Source organism: Rhinatrema bivittatum, chromosome 6 (genome assembly GCF_901001135.1).
Source record: "Rhinatrema bivittatum chromosome 6, aRhiBiv1.1, whole genome shotgun sequence".
Taxonomy (NCBI): Eukaryota; Metazoa; Chordata; class Amphibia; order Gymnophiona; family Rhinatrematidae; genus Rhinatrema; species Rhinatrema bivittatum.
Genome location: NC_042620.1, coordinates 135755958 through 135770028, shown reverse-complemented (window position 1 = coordinate 135770028; position 14071 = coordinate 135755958). Strand labels below are relative to the sequence as shown.

At 47.2% G+C, this 14071-nt stretch overlaps 1 protein-coding gene across 4 annotated transcripts in view; it reads left to right on the top strand.

Annotated features, from left to right (window-relative positions):
• B4GALNT2 (beta-1,4-N-acetyl-galactosaminyltransferase 2) overlaps positions 1-6439 on the top strand; it is a 412142-nt gene extending 405703 nt beyond the window's left edge. For 3 of the 4 annotated variants that reach the window (XM_029605962.1, XM_029605961.1, XM_029605960.1), the window contains exon 11: positions 6173-6439. In XM_029605962.1, coding sequence (XP_029461822.1) covers positions 6173-6390 — 218 coding nt within the window. In that variant the 3' untranslated portion in view covers positions 6391-6439. The remainder of the gene's footprint in view (positions 1-6172) is intronic. The other variant, XM_029605965.1, reaches the window with a different exon arrangement.
• Positions 6440-14071: the final 7632 nt, after the last annotated feature.

Sequence of the window (14071 nt, the reverse complement as noted above, 5' to 3'; positions counted from 1 at the left end):
CTGGGGCATATTTAGTTATTCTTCATTATTACATATGTGTACCCCCACAGTGTCAATGCAGCCATTAAAAGAGTCAACTGAATTTCGTACCTCTTGAATTTAACTGGAGAGCTTCTCAAATTGTTGCACTTGGTGGCTCACAGCCTCCTGCGAGCCGCCACACTCACCTCGGCGTTCCCCCGACACCAGAGAACTCAGGCCACTGTGCAGGGGCACTGAACAAAGCCTCCATCCTGCTCATGCAGATGCACAGCAAGATTCCTCCAGCCCCAATGTGCTGCTCCCCTAGGCGCCCATGCCTGATCCTACCCTTCTTAAAGGGCCAGTGATGGGAAATGGGGTCTGACGCACATTGATGACCTCGTCATCCCTAGGACTATCCCTAGGAATCAGTATAACAGGAATCTCTGGAAACAAGTTCAGGAGTTCTCAGAGACCTTGCCACAGCAGTTTCAGGAGGGCCTGGGCTCCATCCTCTAGAAAGGATTGGAAGCTGGGAAGCACGAAGTGAGGGCAGCCTATGATGTTTCTGAAACAGCGTCAAGGGTCTCAGCCGTGGGTATTAGTGCCAGATGCTGGGCCTGGCTCAAAGTCTCAGACCTTTGTCCAGAGGTCTAGGAAACGTTAGCTGACCTCCCCTGTACAGGAGAATAGCTATTTGGGGACAAGATCCGCAATGCAGTGGCCCAACTCAAGGACCACCATGAGACCCTGCATCAGCTATCCACTACCACTTCTAATGCCCCCTCAGCGACCATAGAGGTCCACATAGGGATACTAGGAAGCAATTTTACAAGCAACAGAGATACTACCCTCTGGCCTCCCGTGATCGTGTAGCTCGGTCCTCCCAAAGAGGGAACTCTTACCAAAGAGCACCTAGAGCTCAGCCAGCTTCCCTGCCTGGTCCTGCAGCTGGGTTTTGACTGGCATCCAGAGAACAGAAACCAATCCCCTCTGCCCACACTGTCCAGCCCACCTGAGGAAGGTCATCTCTGCCACTTTGTCAACCATTGGTGCCCAATCACCACTGACCAATGGGTATTGTCCATCGTAGCTCACGGTTATCACCTGAATCTCCTTGCTGTTTCTCCAGACTCTCCACCTTCCCCTTTGTGGAGCCTGGTCGAGCAGGCGGAGACCCTCAAGTTAGAACTCTCGGCCCTGCTACAGTCCAGAGCCATGGAACTGGTCCTTCGGGCTCAGCAGGGGCAAGGGTTCTACTCTCGATATCTCCGTCCCATCTTCGATCTTCGAGCCTTAAACAGGTTCCTTTGCAGGGAATGGTTCAGAATGGTGTCCTTGGACACCCTGCTTCTGTTTCTGCACTGAGGGGAATGGCTCTGCTCTCTGGATCTACATGACGCTTACGCACACATTGTGATTTTCCTCCTCATCGCAAATATCTGTGCTTTGTGGTTGGCCACTGACACTTTCAGTACAGGGTTCTCCCTTCGAGCTAACCTCTGCACCCTAGGTCTTCACGAAGTGCCTGACAGTGGTGGGAGCACATTTGCGCCGGAACAGGGTACATGTGTTCCCATATCTGGATGATTGGCTCATCAACAAATCATCAAGGGAAGGGGCCCTTCAGTCCCTCAGCATGACGTTACACCTCCTCTAGTCACTGGAGTTTCTTGTCAACTACCCGAAATCCCAGCAGAATCCATCCCAGCGACTGACCTTCATAGTAGCGGACCTGGAAACCACAGTGGCCAATGCGTTTCTCCTCAGCGAACGCATAGCCAACCTGACCGGCCTATCCAGATCCATCTGCTGCCGGCAGACTGCCTCCGCCCATCTGCTCCTGAAGTTGCTGGGTCACATGGCAGCAGCAGTGCATGTCAACCCAATAGCCCACCAAGCCATGAAGTTCACACAGTAGACCCTGCGGTCTCAGTGGCAACAAGCAACTCAGAAACTCTCAGCACTCGTCCAGATATCCAACCCGCTCCAGCTCTCCCTTGCCTGGTGGGCTGAGGAATCCAACTTTAGCAAGGGACTTCCCTTTCAGCATCCAGCTGCTCAGGTGACCTTGACCATGGACAACTCCAACCTAGGCTGGGAAGCCCATGTTTACGGCCTACAGACACAAGGGGTTTGGTCAAGAGCCGAGGCGGCCTGCCAGATCAACTTCCTGGAACTCCAGGCGATGCGGTATGCCCTCTACGCATTCCAGGACTGCATGTCCAACAAAGTTTTCTTGATCCAGGTGAACAACCAGGTAGCCATGTGGTACGTAAACAAACAGGGGGGCACAAGCTCCTATCTGCTCTGCTAAGAGGTGGCACAGATATGGGCCTGGGCCTGTCATGTGCCATGCTCCTGCAAGCCATCTACCTGGCAGGCACTGAGAATATAGTGGCAGACCGCCTCAGCCGGACATACCAGCCCCACGAGTGGTCCCTGAACCCTGGTGTAGTGGACAGGATCTTCCACTGTTAGGGTCTGCCGGATGTGCATCTCTTTGTGTCTTCGCAGAACCACAAGGTGGACCAATTCTGCTCCCTGCACGAGGACCAGGAGAGACTGGCTGTAGATGCCGTCACCCACACCTGGAGTGCGGGCCTCTTATATGTGTACCCTCTGATTCCGCTAAAAGGCAAGACTCTCATGAAGCTACAGCAGGACCGAGGTTCCATGATCCTCATAGCCCCACATTAGCCATGTCAGGTCTGGTTTCCCATTCTCCATGACCTCTATCCAGAAGCCCCTTCGCCTGGGCACCTCGCCCAACCTCATTATGCAGGATCAGGGTAGACTACACCACCCAAACCTCCAGTCGCTGACCCTAACAGCCTGGGATGTTGAAAGGTTGATACTGCAGTCCCTCGACATTTCCAATAATGTCTCGCGGGTCCTAGTAGCTTCGCGAAAGCCTTCCACGCGAAAATCGTATCCGATGAAGTGGAAAGGTTTCTCCTCTTGGTGTATGCAAGAAGGCCTTGACCCTTTCTCTTGCCCCACGCCGAGGTTTTTGGACTACCTCTGGTGCCTTTCGGAGTCTGGTCTACAGACAACCTCAATCCAGGTACATCTGAGTGCCATTAGCGCCTACCACTAAGGGGTGGGCGATACCCCAGTCTCGGTGCAGCCCTTGCTAGGGCGCTTCATGAGAGGCTTACTTCAGCTGAAGCCTCCATTATGTCCTTCTGTTCTGGCCTGGGACCTCAACATAGTGCTAACGTGGCTCATGCGGCCTCCGTTTGAGCCTCTGCCCTCCTGTGAGTTCAAGCACTTCACTTGGAAGATTCTCTTCCTCATGGTGGTTACTTCTGCTCACAGAGTCAGTGAGCTGCAGGCCCTAGTAACCTACCCACCTTACACAAGGTTCTTCCAAGACAGGGTGGTACTGCACACTCACCACAAATTCCTGCCTAAAGTAGTGACTGACTTCCACCTAAATCAGCCCATTGTGTTGCCCACCTTTTTCCCCAAGGCCACACTCACACCCAGGGGAGCAGGCTCTGCTTACCTTGGAATGAAAGTGTGCACTTGCCTTTTATTTGGACTGCACCGCAGCCCACAGGCAGTCCACCCAACTCGTTGTCTCCTTCGACAAGAATAGACTGGGAGTTGCAGTGGGCAAGCAGACCCTCTCAAATTGGTTGGCGGACTATATTGCTTTCTGCTACCAGCAAGCAGGCCTTCCGCTCGATGGACGAGTGAAAGCGCACTCAGTAAGGGCCATTGTAGCATCAGTGGCACGCTTCCGGGCAGTCCCTATTAGGGATGTGAATCGTTTTTTGACGATTTAAAATATCGTCCGATATATTTTAAATCGTCAAAAATCGTTAGGGCCACGATACGATACCAATTCCCCCGATTTATCGTCAAAAAATTGTAAATCGGGGGAAGGGGGAAGGCAGGAAAACCGGCACACTAAAACCCCCTAAAACCCACCCCCGACCCTTTAAATTAAATCCCCCACCCTCCCGAACCCCCCCCCAAATGCTTTAAATTACCTGGGGATCCAGCGGACCCCCGCTGAACGACCTCCTGCAGTCGATCTCCTGCCGGCGCCATTTTCCGTACGGAAAACGATTCGCGGCAGCAAATCGCTCCCGGACCCCCGCTGGACCCCCAGGAACTTTTGGCCAGCTTGGGGGGGCCTCCTGACCCCCACAAGACTTGCCAAAAGTCCAGCGGGGGTCCGGAACGACCTCCTGCAGTCGAATCGTGTTGGTCTATGGCCGCCGCCATTTTGGAAAATGGCGCCGGCTGAAGACAACACGATTCAATTGCAGGAGGCCATTCCGGACTGCCGCCGTTCCGGACCGCCGCTGGATCCCCAGGTAATTTAAAGCATTTGGGGGGGGGGGGGTTCGGGAGGGTGGGGGATTTAATTTAAAGGGTCGGGGGTGGGTTTTAGTGTGCCGGCTCACAATTTTAATGATTTTCACGATACTTTAAACACCCAAACGGCAACAATACGATTCCCTCCCCCTCCCAGCCGAAATCGATCGTTAAGACGATCGAGGACACGATTCACATCTCTAGTCCCTATTACTGAAATCTGCAAGGATGTGACATGGAGCTCCCTCCACAGCTTCACAACCCATTACTGCCTGGACAAGGATGGTCGACATGACAGGGTCTTAGGCCAGTCTGTCCTCCGTAATTTGTTTCCAGTATAACAAACCAACTCTTCCTACCTTTGTCCCAGTATGATCTTCAGGCTGCCCTGTTGTTGCCAATAGCGCCCCTGTTGTTATACCTGTTGCAATTTATTGGGTGTTAGTTGGCCCAGGGTGTTTCAGGGACAGCCTGGAGCTTGCTAATCACCCATCTGTGAGGACTACCATCCTGCTTGTCCTGGGAGAAAGTAGAGTTGCTTACCTGTAACAGGTGTTCTCCTAGGACAGCAGGATGTTAGTCCCCACGAAACCCACCCGCCACCCCGTGGAGTTGGGTTCGCTGACGTTTTCTTATTTTATTTTTTGCTCGTGCTTTTTTGCTATAAAATGAGACTGAAGGGGACCCTGTGTGGCCATGGGGTTGGTAGCATCCTGGGCATGCTCAGTGTGCCAGTCAAAGTTCTAGAAACTTTGACAAAAGTGTTCTGTGACAGGGCTCCATCTGATGATGCCACCCATCTGTGAGGACTAATATCCTGCTGTCCTGGGAGAACACCTGTTACAGGTAAGGAACTCTGCTTTACACCAATATAAATAGATGTTTCATTCTCTCTTTCAAGATTAACCCACAGTTCCCCTCCTTACCCTACAAGTCCAACAATTCTGTTGCTTTAATATTTTTTTTATATATATTGCCATTCCTTCTTCATGTCTTTCCTGAGTAGATTGTCACTTGGTATAACTATGTCCCAATCATGGCTTTCTTTCCATGATAGCCAGCTTCTACACTTAACTGACTCTAGATCCAGGACTTTATTTTACATACTATGAGCATTAGTGTACACAGCTTTCCAGATATTGCCCTTTTTCCCCATTTCTATACATATGTTTTAATATTTTACTTACCTGAGTATTTTTACTTACCTTAGGGCTTTGTTTACCCTCCCCGATGATCCTAGTTTAAAGCCCTCCTCAGTAGGTTTGACAGACTGTACTGAAAGACAATATTAACTTCTTATTGTACCCAAGAGGTATATCAGCTTTCTAACTTATGTTTCTTTTTTATACTGTCAGTAAGTCCTGCATTTGGTGTGAGATCGGTTGTAGTATCTTTTATCTCAGAAAATAGGGAGGTTTGCCTGATCTGGCAAAAGTATAGTTCATGGAAATTAAACTATCAAAGTAGCTGTTTTGAGATACCTTTATATGACTAATGAATACTTAAAGATGCAGTTTTCAACAGTTCTGACACACTTTTCTTAGATATTGCCTTAAATACAGACAATGATTTCCTAAGATCAGTAAAATGGAGACTCTGAGTATTAGGATACATCATATGTGCCCTCTAGTGGTAAGAGGAAAGCCCCACCTAAAAACCAATGAACAGGTTCTATTGCATAATATCCTCCTAGATTTTCCCTGCCTGTTTGCTTAGTATTAGGATATTATCATGTGGTTATATTGTGTGATTGGAGAGTTTATTGTCTGAAATCCATCATGTGTGCTAATTATGTATCCTGCTTGATTTAATTGCACAGCTGTAGCATAGGGAGATTGTGTGGCATGCAGGTGCTAACCAGTAGTTGCTTTCATTGCAGAGCTTTTTATTGATGGACTGGGCACCCTGCTCGTTGGTTCCTGCAGAGATGTTTCTGTAGGACACCAGAAGAAGGACACGCCGTCTGACCCTAAGCTGGTGAATGTGGAGAAAATCTATGCCACCTTCCGAAATGAAAAACAAGATGAATTCCAGTCAAAACTGGCACGGATATTCTTCAAAAACAACTTAAAATGTTACACACGAAAATCTATATAAATAAAAATGTTAAATAGTTTGTACAAAATCGCTAATCTCAGCAACCACTTAACCGATTGCGTTCAAATTTGGACACAAGTTTCACCTCACATACGGCAAGGATCTTCTATACTTACATTACATATATGTCATACCGGGGCTGGTAAAAAAGTTTTAAAATTTGGTTCCACAAAACAGCGACATCTGGTGGTTGTAAGCGGAAGCTCTTACACCTTGCACAAACGCTCACACCCCACACACACGTGACCAATGTTTGCGATTCACACACCCTCCGAACAGACACAAATCCACATTCCTCACACCCCCCGCACACATGCCAATTTTACTTATTTCACACACCCTCCAAAAACACACTAAAAACCAATAAATACCAGCATGCTACACCGGGAGGCCACTCACATAACACATGTTTGCAATTCCCACACCCTACGAAATCACACACAAACACCCTCCTCAACTCCCCACGCACATGACACACCCTCCGAATGCACGGAAAACTGCAGAATAATTCGGGCTGCTTTAGCGGGGGGGATCAACACCGCTCCGGTATACATCGCATATACTACAGCCATCGGCTGCCCACAATCAAAATGGCACCGAGGGCTCTTTCCCTTACTAGGACACTCGGAAACGCCAATAGCGGCAGTAGCATATTCTTCGTTCTATGTAATGCTCTCAAGCATTTTAAGTTGTTCCATGTTCAATGTTCTTTGTTCCATGTAATGCTCTTAGGCAAATTCTAATGTTTTACTGTAAACCGGTTTGATTTGCATCCAATGTAAGAAGATCGGTATATAAAAAAACCAAAAATAAATAAATAAATAAATAGCCCAAGTGACATAGTAAGGGCGAAGGCCTGTCGACGCCATTTTCTGAACTGGTAACCTGCGCACCTTCACCCTTACTATCTGAGCGAGACGAACGCTCCCATTGCTCCATCTCGAGGGCCCGGTGACAATACTTCCATGCTGGAACGAACGCCCTCTCCACTAACTACCATTTTTGAAAGGTATCATCGGGCCTGCAGGGAGGGGGCGTGGGGATGTTCTTGCGTCCATGTTCGGGGGGGGGGGGGGAAGAGGCCAGTAGGCAGTTCCGAGATTCTGCAACTCTTGTGGGTTAGTCTATTTCGCCGGCCTGTGAGGGGGGAAAGGAGGGTGGGGGAGGATTATATAAACACAACGTTTATGTGGGGAATACTTTGGGTTGCAAAGGGGGAAGGCGCACACAAACACATACACAAAATGTGCACCATCTCCGAAAGGAAACAAAGCAGCCCTCACCAGCTGGGGAGTCACTGAGGTGACAGTGAGGGGAGGAAGAATGAGGAGGAAGGTAACTGTCAGGGGAGGAAGAATGAGGGGAGAGGTGAGTGTGAGGGGACAGAGTTGGAGCGGGGACAGGGGAGGGAAGCGGGGGTGGATTGAACAAGGGGGAAGAGGATGAATGACTGAGCTAAATGAGCAAGGGGAAGGGGCAGGGAGGAAAAAGAATCTGACTCAGCCACTGCAATGCGTAGCAGGGGTCCGCTAGTAGAAAATTAGAAAATGACAGTAGCAAAAAGGCTATATGGCCTACCTGTCGTTGATAATAAGAGTCTCCTCCCCACCCTCCATTCCAGCAGGCAAATCCTCTTAGTCTTAGTTTTTATTTTGTTATTTTTTAAATTAATTTTTTAAGCAATTTCCCTTCCCACAAGGAGCATTCACATTGGGTATAATCACACATAACATCACAAGTTTTTTAAGGGCCAGTTTTGCACCATATTTTTATTTTATTTGTTTTTCATATTCTGTTTTTTGGCCCTTATAGAAATGACATAGAAACATAAATGACAGCAGAAGAAGACCAAAGGGCCCATCCAGTCTGCCCAGCAAGTTTCACACTTTTTTTTTTCTCATACTTATCTGTTACTCTTGGCTCTTAGTAACCTTTTGGTTTATTTCCCTTCCACCCCCAACATTAATGTAGAGAGCAGTGTTGGAACTGCATCTAAATGAAATATCTAGCTTAATTAGTTAGGGCTGCTAACCGCCGCATAAGCAAGCTACACCCATGCTTATTTGTTTACCCAGACTATGTAATTCAATCCTTGTTGGTTGTTGTCTGTATATAGATCCACTTTTCTTTATTCCCCCTGCCGTTGAAGCAGAGAGTTATGCTGGATATGCATTGAAAGTGAAGTATCAGACTTTCTCCCCTGCCATTGAAGCAGAGAGCTCTGCTGGATATGTATTGAAAGTGAAGTATCAGGCTTATTTGGTTTGGGGTAGTAACCACCGTAACAAGCAAGATACTCCCCGCTTTTTTGTGAATACAAATCCTTTTTTCCACATTTCCTCTTGCCGTTGAAGCTTAGAGCAATGTTGGAGTCGCATTAACCGTGTGTATGTTTATTGAATAAGGATATTATCTCCAGGTAGTAGCCGTCATTCCCGCGAGCCACCCACTCTTCATTCACGTCCTCTAGACTTTATGGATCCACAGTGTTTATCCCACGCCCCTTTGAAGTCCTTCAAAGTTCTGGTCTTCACCACATCCTCCAGAAGGGTATTCCAGGCATCCACCACCCTCTCCGTGAAGAAATACTTCCTGACATTGGTTCTGAGTCTTCCTCCCTGGAGCTTCAAATCGTGACCCCTGGCTCTTTTGATTTTTTCCGACGGAAAAGGTTTGTTGTTGTCTTTGGATCATTAAATCCTTTCAAGTATCTGAAAGTCTGTACCATATGACCTCTGCTCCTCCTTTCCTCCAGGGTATACATATTTAGATTCTTCAATCTCTCCTTATAAGTCATTCGATGAAGACCCTCCACCTTTTTGGTCGCCCTTCTCTGGACCACCTCCATCTTGTCTCTGTCTCTTTGGAGATATGGTCTCCAGAACTGAACAAGGGGATTATCACTTCCCTTTTCTTACTCAATATTCCACTCTCTATGCAGCCCAGCATTCTTCTGGCTTTAGCTATCGCCTTATCACATTGTTTCGCTGACACTATCATCCCAAGGTCTCTCTCCTGCTCCATGCACATCAGCCTTTCTCCCCCCATCAAATACAGTTCATTTGGATTTCCACTCCCCATATGCATGACTCTGCACTTCTTGGCATTGAATCTCGGCTGCCATATCTTCGACCACTCTTCCAGCTTCCTTAAATCCCGTCTCATTCTCTCCACTCCTTCCGGCGTGTCCACTCTGTTGCAGATCTTAGTGTCATCTGCAAAAAGACAAACCTTACATTCTATCCCGTCCGCAATGTCACTCACAAAGATATTGAACAGGACCGGTCCCAACACTGATCCTTGCGGTACACCGCTTAAAACCGCTCTCTCTTCAGAGAGAGTTCCATTTACCATCACACATTGTCTTCTGTCCGTCAACCAGTTTGCAATCCAGGCCACCACCTCGGCACTCACTCCTAAGCTTCTCATTTTATTCACCAGTCTCCTGTGAGGGACTGTATCAAAAGCTTTGCTGAAATCCAAGTAGAAGACATCGCGTGCTCTTCCTTGATCCAATTCCTTGGTTACCCGGTCAAAAAAGTCAATCAGATTTGTCTGACAGGATCTTCCCCTGGTGAATCCATGCTGCCTCTGGTCCAGCAATTCTCCCGACTGTAGATAGTTCACTATTCTCTGTTTAAACAGTGACTCCATTACTTTTCCCACCACTGAAGTGGTGGGAAAAGTAATGGAGTTACCAGCCTCTTCTCTGTTCCCACTCTTGTGAAGCGGGACCACCACCGCTCTTCTCCAATCACTCGGCACCACTCCCATTTCCAGGGATCTATTGAACAGGTCACACAGCGGACCCACCAGCACATCTCTGAGCTCCCTCAGTATCCAGGGATGAACTTCATCAGGCCCCATGGCTTTGTCCACTTTCAGTTTCCTCAGCTCTTCCCATACATTCTCTACTGTAAATGAAGTTACATCTACTCCACTCCCCTCCAGTTTATTGTTAACTAGCGACGGTCCTTCTCCAGGGTCCTCTTTAGTGAACATAGAACTGAAGTATTCATTTAATATTTCTGCCATTTCTTCATCTCTCTCCACACATTGATCCTTTTTCCACCTTTAAATTTCACTATACCACTTTGAACTTTTCTCTTTTCACTGATGTATCTGAAAAATGTTTTGTCACCTCTATTTACTTCCTTGGCAATCCTTTCTTCCGCTTGACTTTTTGATGTCTTGATTAATTTCTTCGTCTCCCTCAGTTCTACCAGATATTCTTCTTTGTGCTCCTCCCTTTGGGATCTTTTATATTTCTTGAATGCTGTTCTTTTAGCCTTTATTTTGTCAGCCACCTCCTTTGAGAACCAGATAGGTTTAATTTTTCTTTTGCTTTTCTTTACTTTTCTAACATATAGATTAGTTGCCTTGGTAACTGCTCCTTTTAGACTGGTCCACTGTTGATCCACATCTCTCTCGTTCTCCCAGCATTTTAGTTCTTCCTCTAGGTACTTCCCCATTTCATCAAAGTCCGTGGTTTTGAACTGCAAAACTCGGGTCTTTGTGCTTCTTTTCCGTATCCTTATTGTGATATTAAACCATACCGTTTGATGATCACTGGTGCTGAGGTGGGCGCCCACCTGGACATAAGAGACATTATCTCCATTAGTGAGCACTAAGTCGAGTATAGCTCCTTCTCTCGTGGGTTCCATTACCATTTGTTTGAACAAAGCTACTTGCAGGGCATCCACTATTTCTCTACTATTATTAGATTCTGCACATGGGATTCTCCAGTCTACATCTGGCATATTAAAGTCTGCAACGATCACCACTTCTCCCTTCTTTCCTATCTTTTGGATGTCTTCAACCAGATCTCTGTCCAGCTCTTCCTTTTGGTTTGGAAGCCTGTAAACCACTCCAATAAAAATGGATGCCCCATCTTTTTTTTTAGGTCGGCCCATAGTGCTTCTTCATTGTCCCATCTTCCTTGCAGCTCAGATGCTTGGATATTGTTTCTGATATAAAGAGCCACTCTTCCCCCTTTCCTATCCTCTCTGTCCTTCCTTAACAAGTTATAGCCTGGTATTGCCGTATCCCAGTCATGAGATTCCGTAAACCACGTTTCTGTGACAGCAATAACGTCCAAGTCCGCCTCTACCATTAGGGCTTGCAGATCTGGGATTTTATTGCCCAAACTACAAGAATTTGTGCTCATAGCTTTTCAGCTTTCTTCGTTCAGTTTACTGCTGTTCCTGGACTCCTTTTGTGACCTCTTTAGTTGAGTTTTGTTATCCACTTTTCCCTTTGCATTTGTGCAAGGGGAAAGATTAGTGCCTCTGATGACAGAGTCATCCATCACAGTGAGCTTTTTTCTTTGGTTTCTGATCTGGAATTTCTGTATGCATTGTTTTATTTATTTATTTTTATTTAGCATTTTGTTTATATACCGAGGTACAGCTGACATTGCCTTCACTCCAGTTTACATTATAACGAACCAGATACATTTAAATTCATGACATTATAACAAATTTGAATCAGAACATTAACTTAATAAACATCGATAAGTACATTGAACATTAGATATGAAAGTATGCAACACTTGAAGTTGACGGTTGGTATTGTAAATGAAAGTTTTCTGTGTATTAGGGTGAGTATCAGAAGGAAATTGCTGGAATAAAAAGGAGCGTGAGGTGGAAATGAAAGGATTTATGTTCTGTTGTCATTGGGTGAGCAGCCATTGTATGATTGTGAGAGTAGCCATTCTTTAAGTTCTTTTTTAAAAGCTTTAAAGTTTTCTTGTGAATTGAGGTGTAGAGGTAGTGAGTTCCATAATTTTGGGCCGGCTATAGAGATGGCTCTATTTCTAGTGGAGGATAGTTTGGCTTGTGGTAATGAAGGAACATCCAGCTGAATTTTATATGTAGATCTTGTTGTACGTGATGATTTATGCAGATGTATAATATTGTCCAGTGCAGTGTAGTCTGCTTTGTGAATTGATTTTTAATTCACACACATACAATTTCACAGAAAAACACATTGGCTGGTGGAGGTCAGTTCATGATTACAATATAAGAGATATCACCCGGTTGGGGATAAAAAGTTGGTATGAAAATTTCCTCTTCAGCTAAAAAAATTTTTTTTGTGTTTTTTCACAAATTTTTTTTTTAAATATGTTATAAAATATTTGCACAAGATACCCATTTGGGAGATTGAATTACTTTTTGAAAGTTTAAAGTGAAGAAAGATCATTCGACGAGGTGATTCTATGGTTTACAGTATATGTTATTTTTTGATTCCCTCTGAAATAAGTAAGAATTAAGGGCCGGATTTTAAAAGCCCTGCGCGCGTAAATCCAGCCGCATTTACACGCGCAGGGCACTCGCGCGCCGGCGCACCTATTTTGCATAGGCCGCCGGCACGCGCATAGCCCCGGGACGCGTGTAAGTCCCAAGGCTTCGTAAAAGGGGCGGGAGGGGGTGTGTCTGGGGGCATGTCCGGGGTCAGGGGGCAGATCGGGGTGGGTCCAGGGGCGTGGCGCTCACCAGGGGGCGTGGCCGAGGCCTCCGGACCAGCCTCCGGTACAGGTGATGGCGCGCTAGCAGCCTGCTGGCACGCACAGATTTACGCCTGCCTTGGGCAGGCGTAAATCTGCCGACGAAGGTAGGGGGGGTTTAGATAGGACCGGGGGGTGGGTTAGGTACGGGAAGGGAGGGGAAGGGAGGGGAAGGGGAGGGGAGGTGGAGGGAACAAGCAGCGCACGCCGGGCTCGGCGTGCGCAGGTTGCACAAATGTGCACCCCCTTGCGCGCCAACCCTGGATTTTATAAAATCCAGCGTACTTTTGTTCGCGCACGCGCGGTTTTTGAAAATGTACCCCTAAGTGCATTTGAGTGTGGTATCTTACAAAAAACGTTTACTGACATCACGGACCACATGACTCTACAGGACTCCTCTTAATTCAAAGAATTCCAATCAATTACTGCAGTGCATTTAGACCTTCCGGTGCCGCTGTTTTCATGCGGAAAATCCATTGTTGTTTACGCACGTTTAACACTGCATTCGGATCCCCACTTCTAGGGTTAATAGGAACTTGTTCCATAATTTGCCATTGTAATTGCTGGAAAGTATGCTTTCCTTCTAAACAATGCGCTACCATCGGGGCTAAAATCAAAGTCTTGTTTCGGCAGCGATTGTGGTGGGAGAAAGCACCCGGAGAGCCTTATTTTTCTATTGGTTTCTGGTTCCTGGCAGCTACCCCGACGTCAGCGGGAGGGGCCGAGAGACGCTACAAGAACGGCGTCGTAGAGGCACCTGAGCTGCAGCGATTGTGGTGGGAGAAAGCACCCGGAGAGCCTTATTTTTCTATTGGTTTCTGGTTCCTGGCAGCTACCCCGACGTCAGCGGGAGGGGCCGAGAGACGCTACAAGAACAGCGTCCCTAATAGGCGCGCCACCGTCGCCGGCGCGCCACCAAAGCCGCGCACACTCAAGGGGCGCACGGCTTTGTGCGGCTTAGTTCGGCATTGGGAGGCTTGGAGGTGAAGTCCTGCCAGAGTGTCTGCTGCCACAGAGGCAAATAACTATTAACATTGTTGCAAAGAACGAACATCCTGATATAAGTAATCTTAGATATACGATGCCGCCAAAACGGAAGGGGAGAGTAAGGGTGTTTCCTTCCCTACCTCCCCCTTCACCGATCCAACAGGAAATTGTTCGGTTTTTGTCAATACC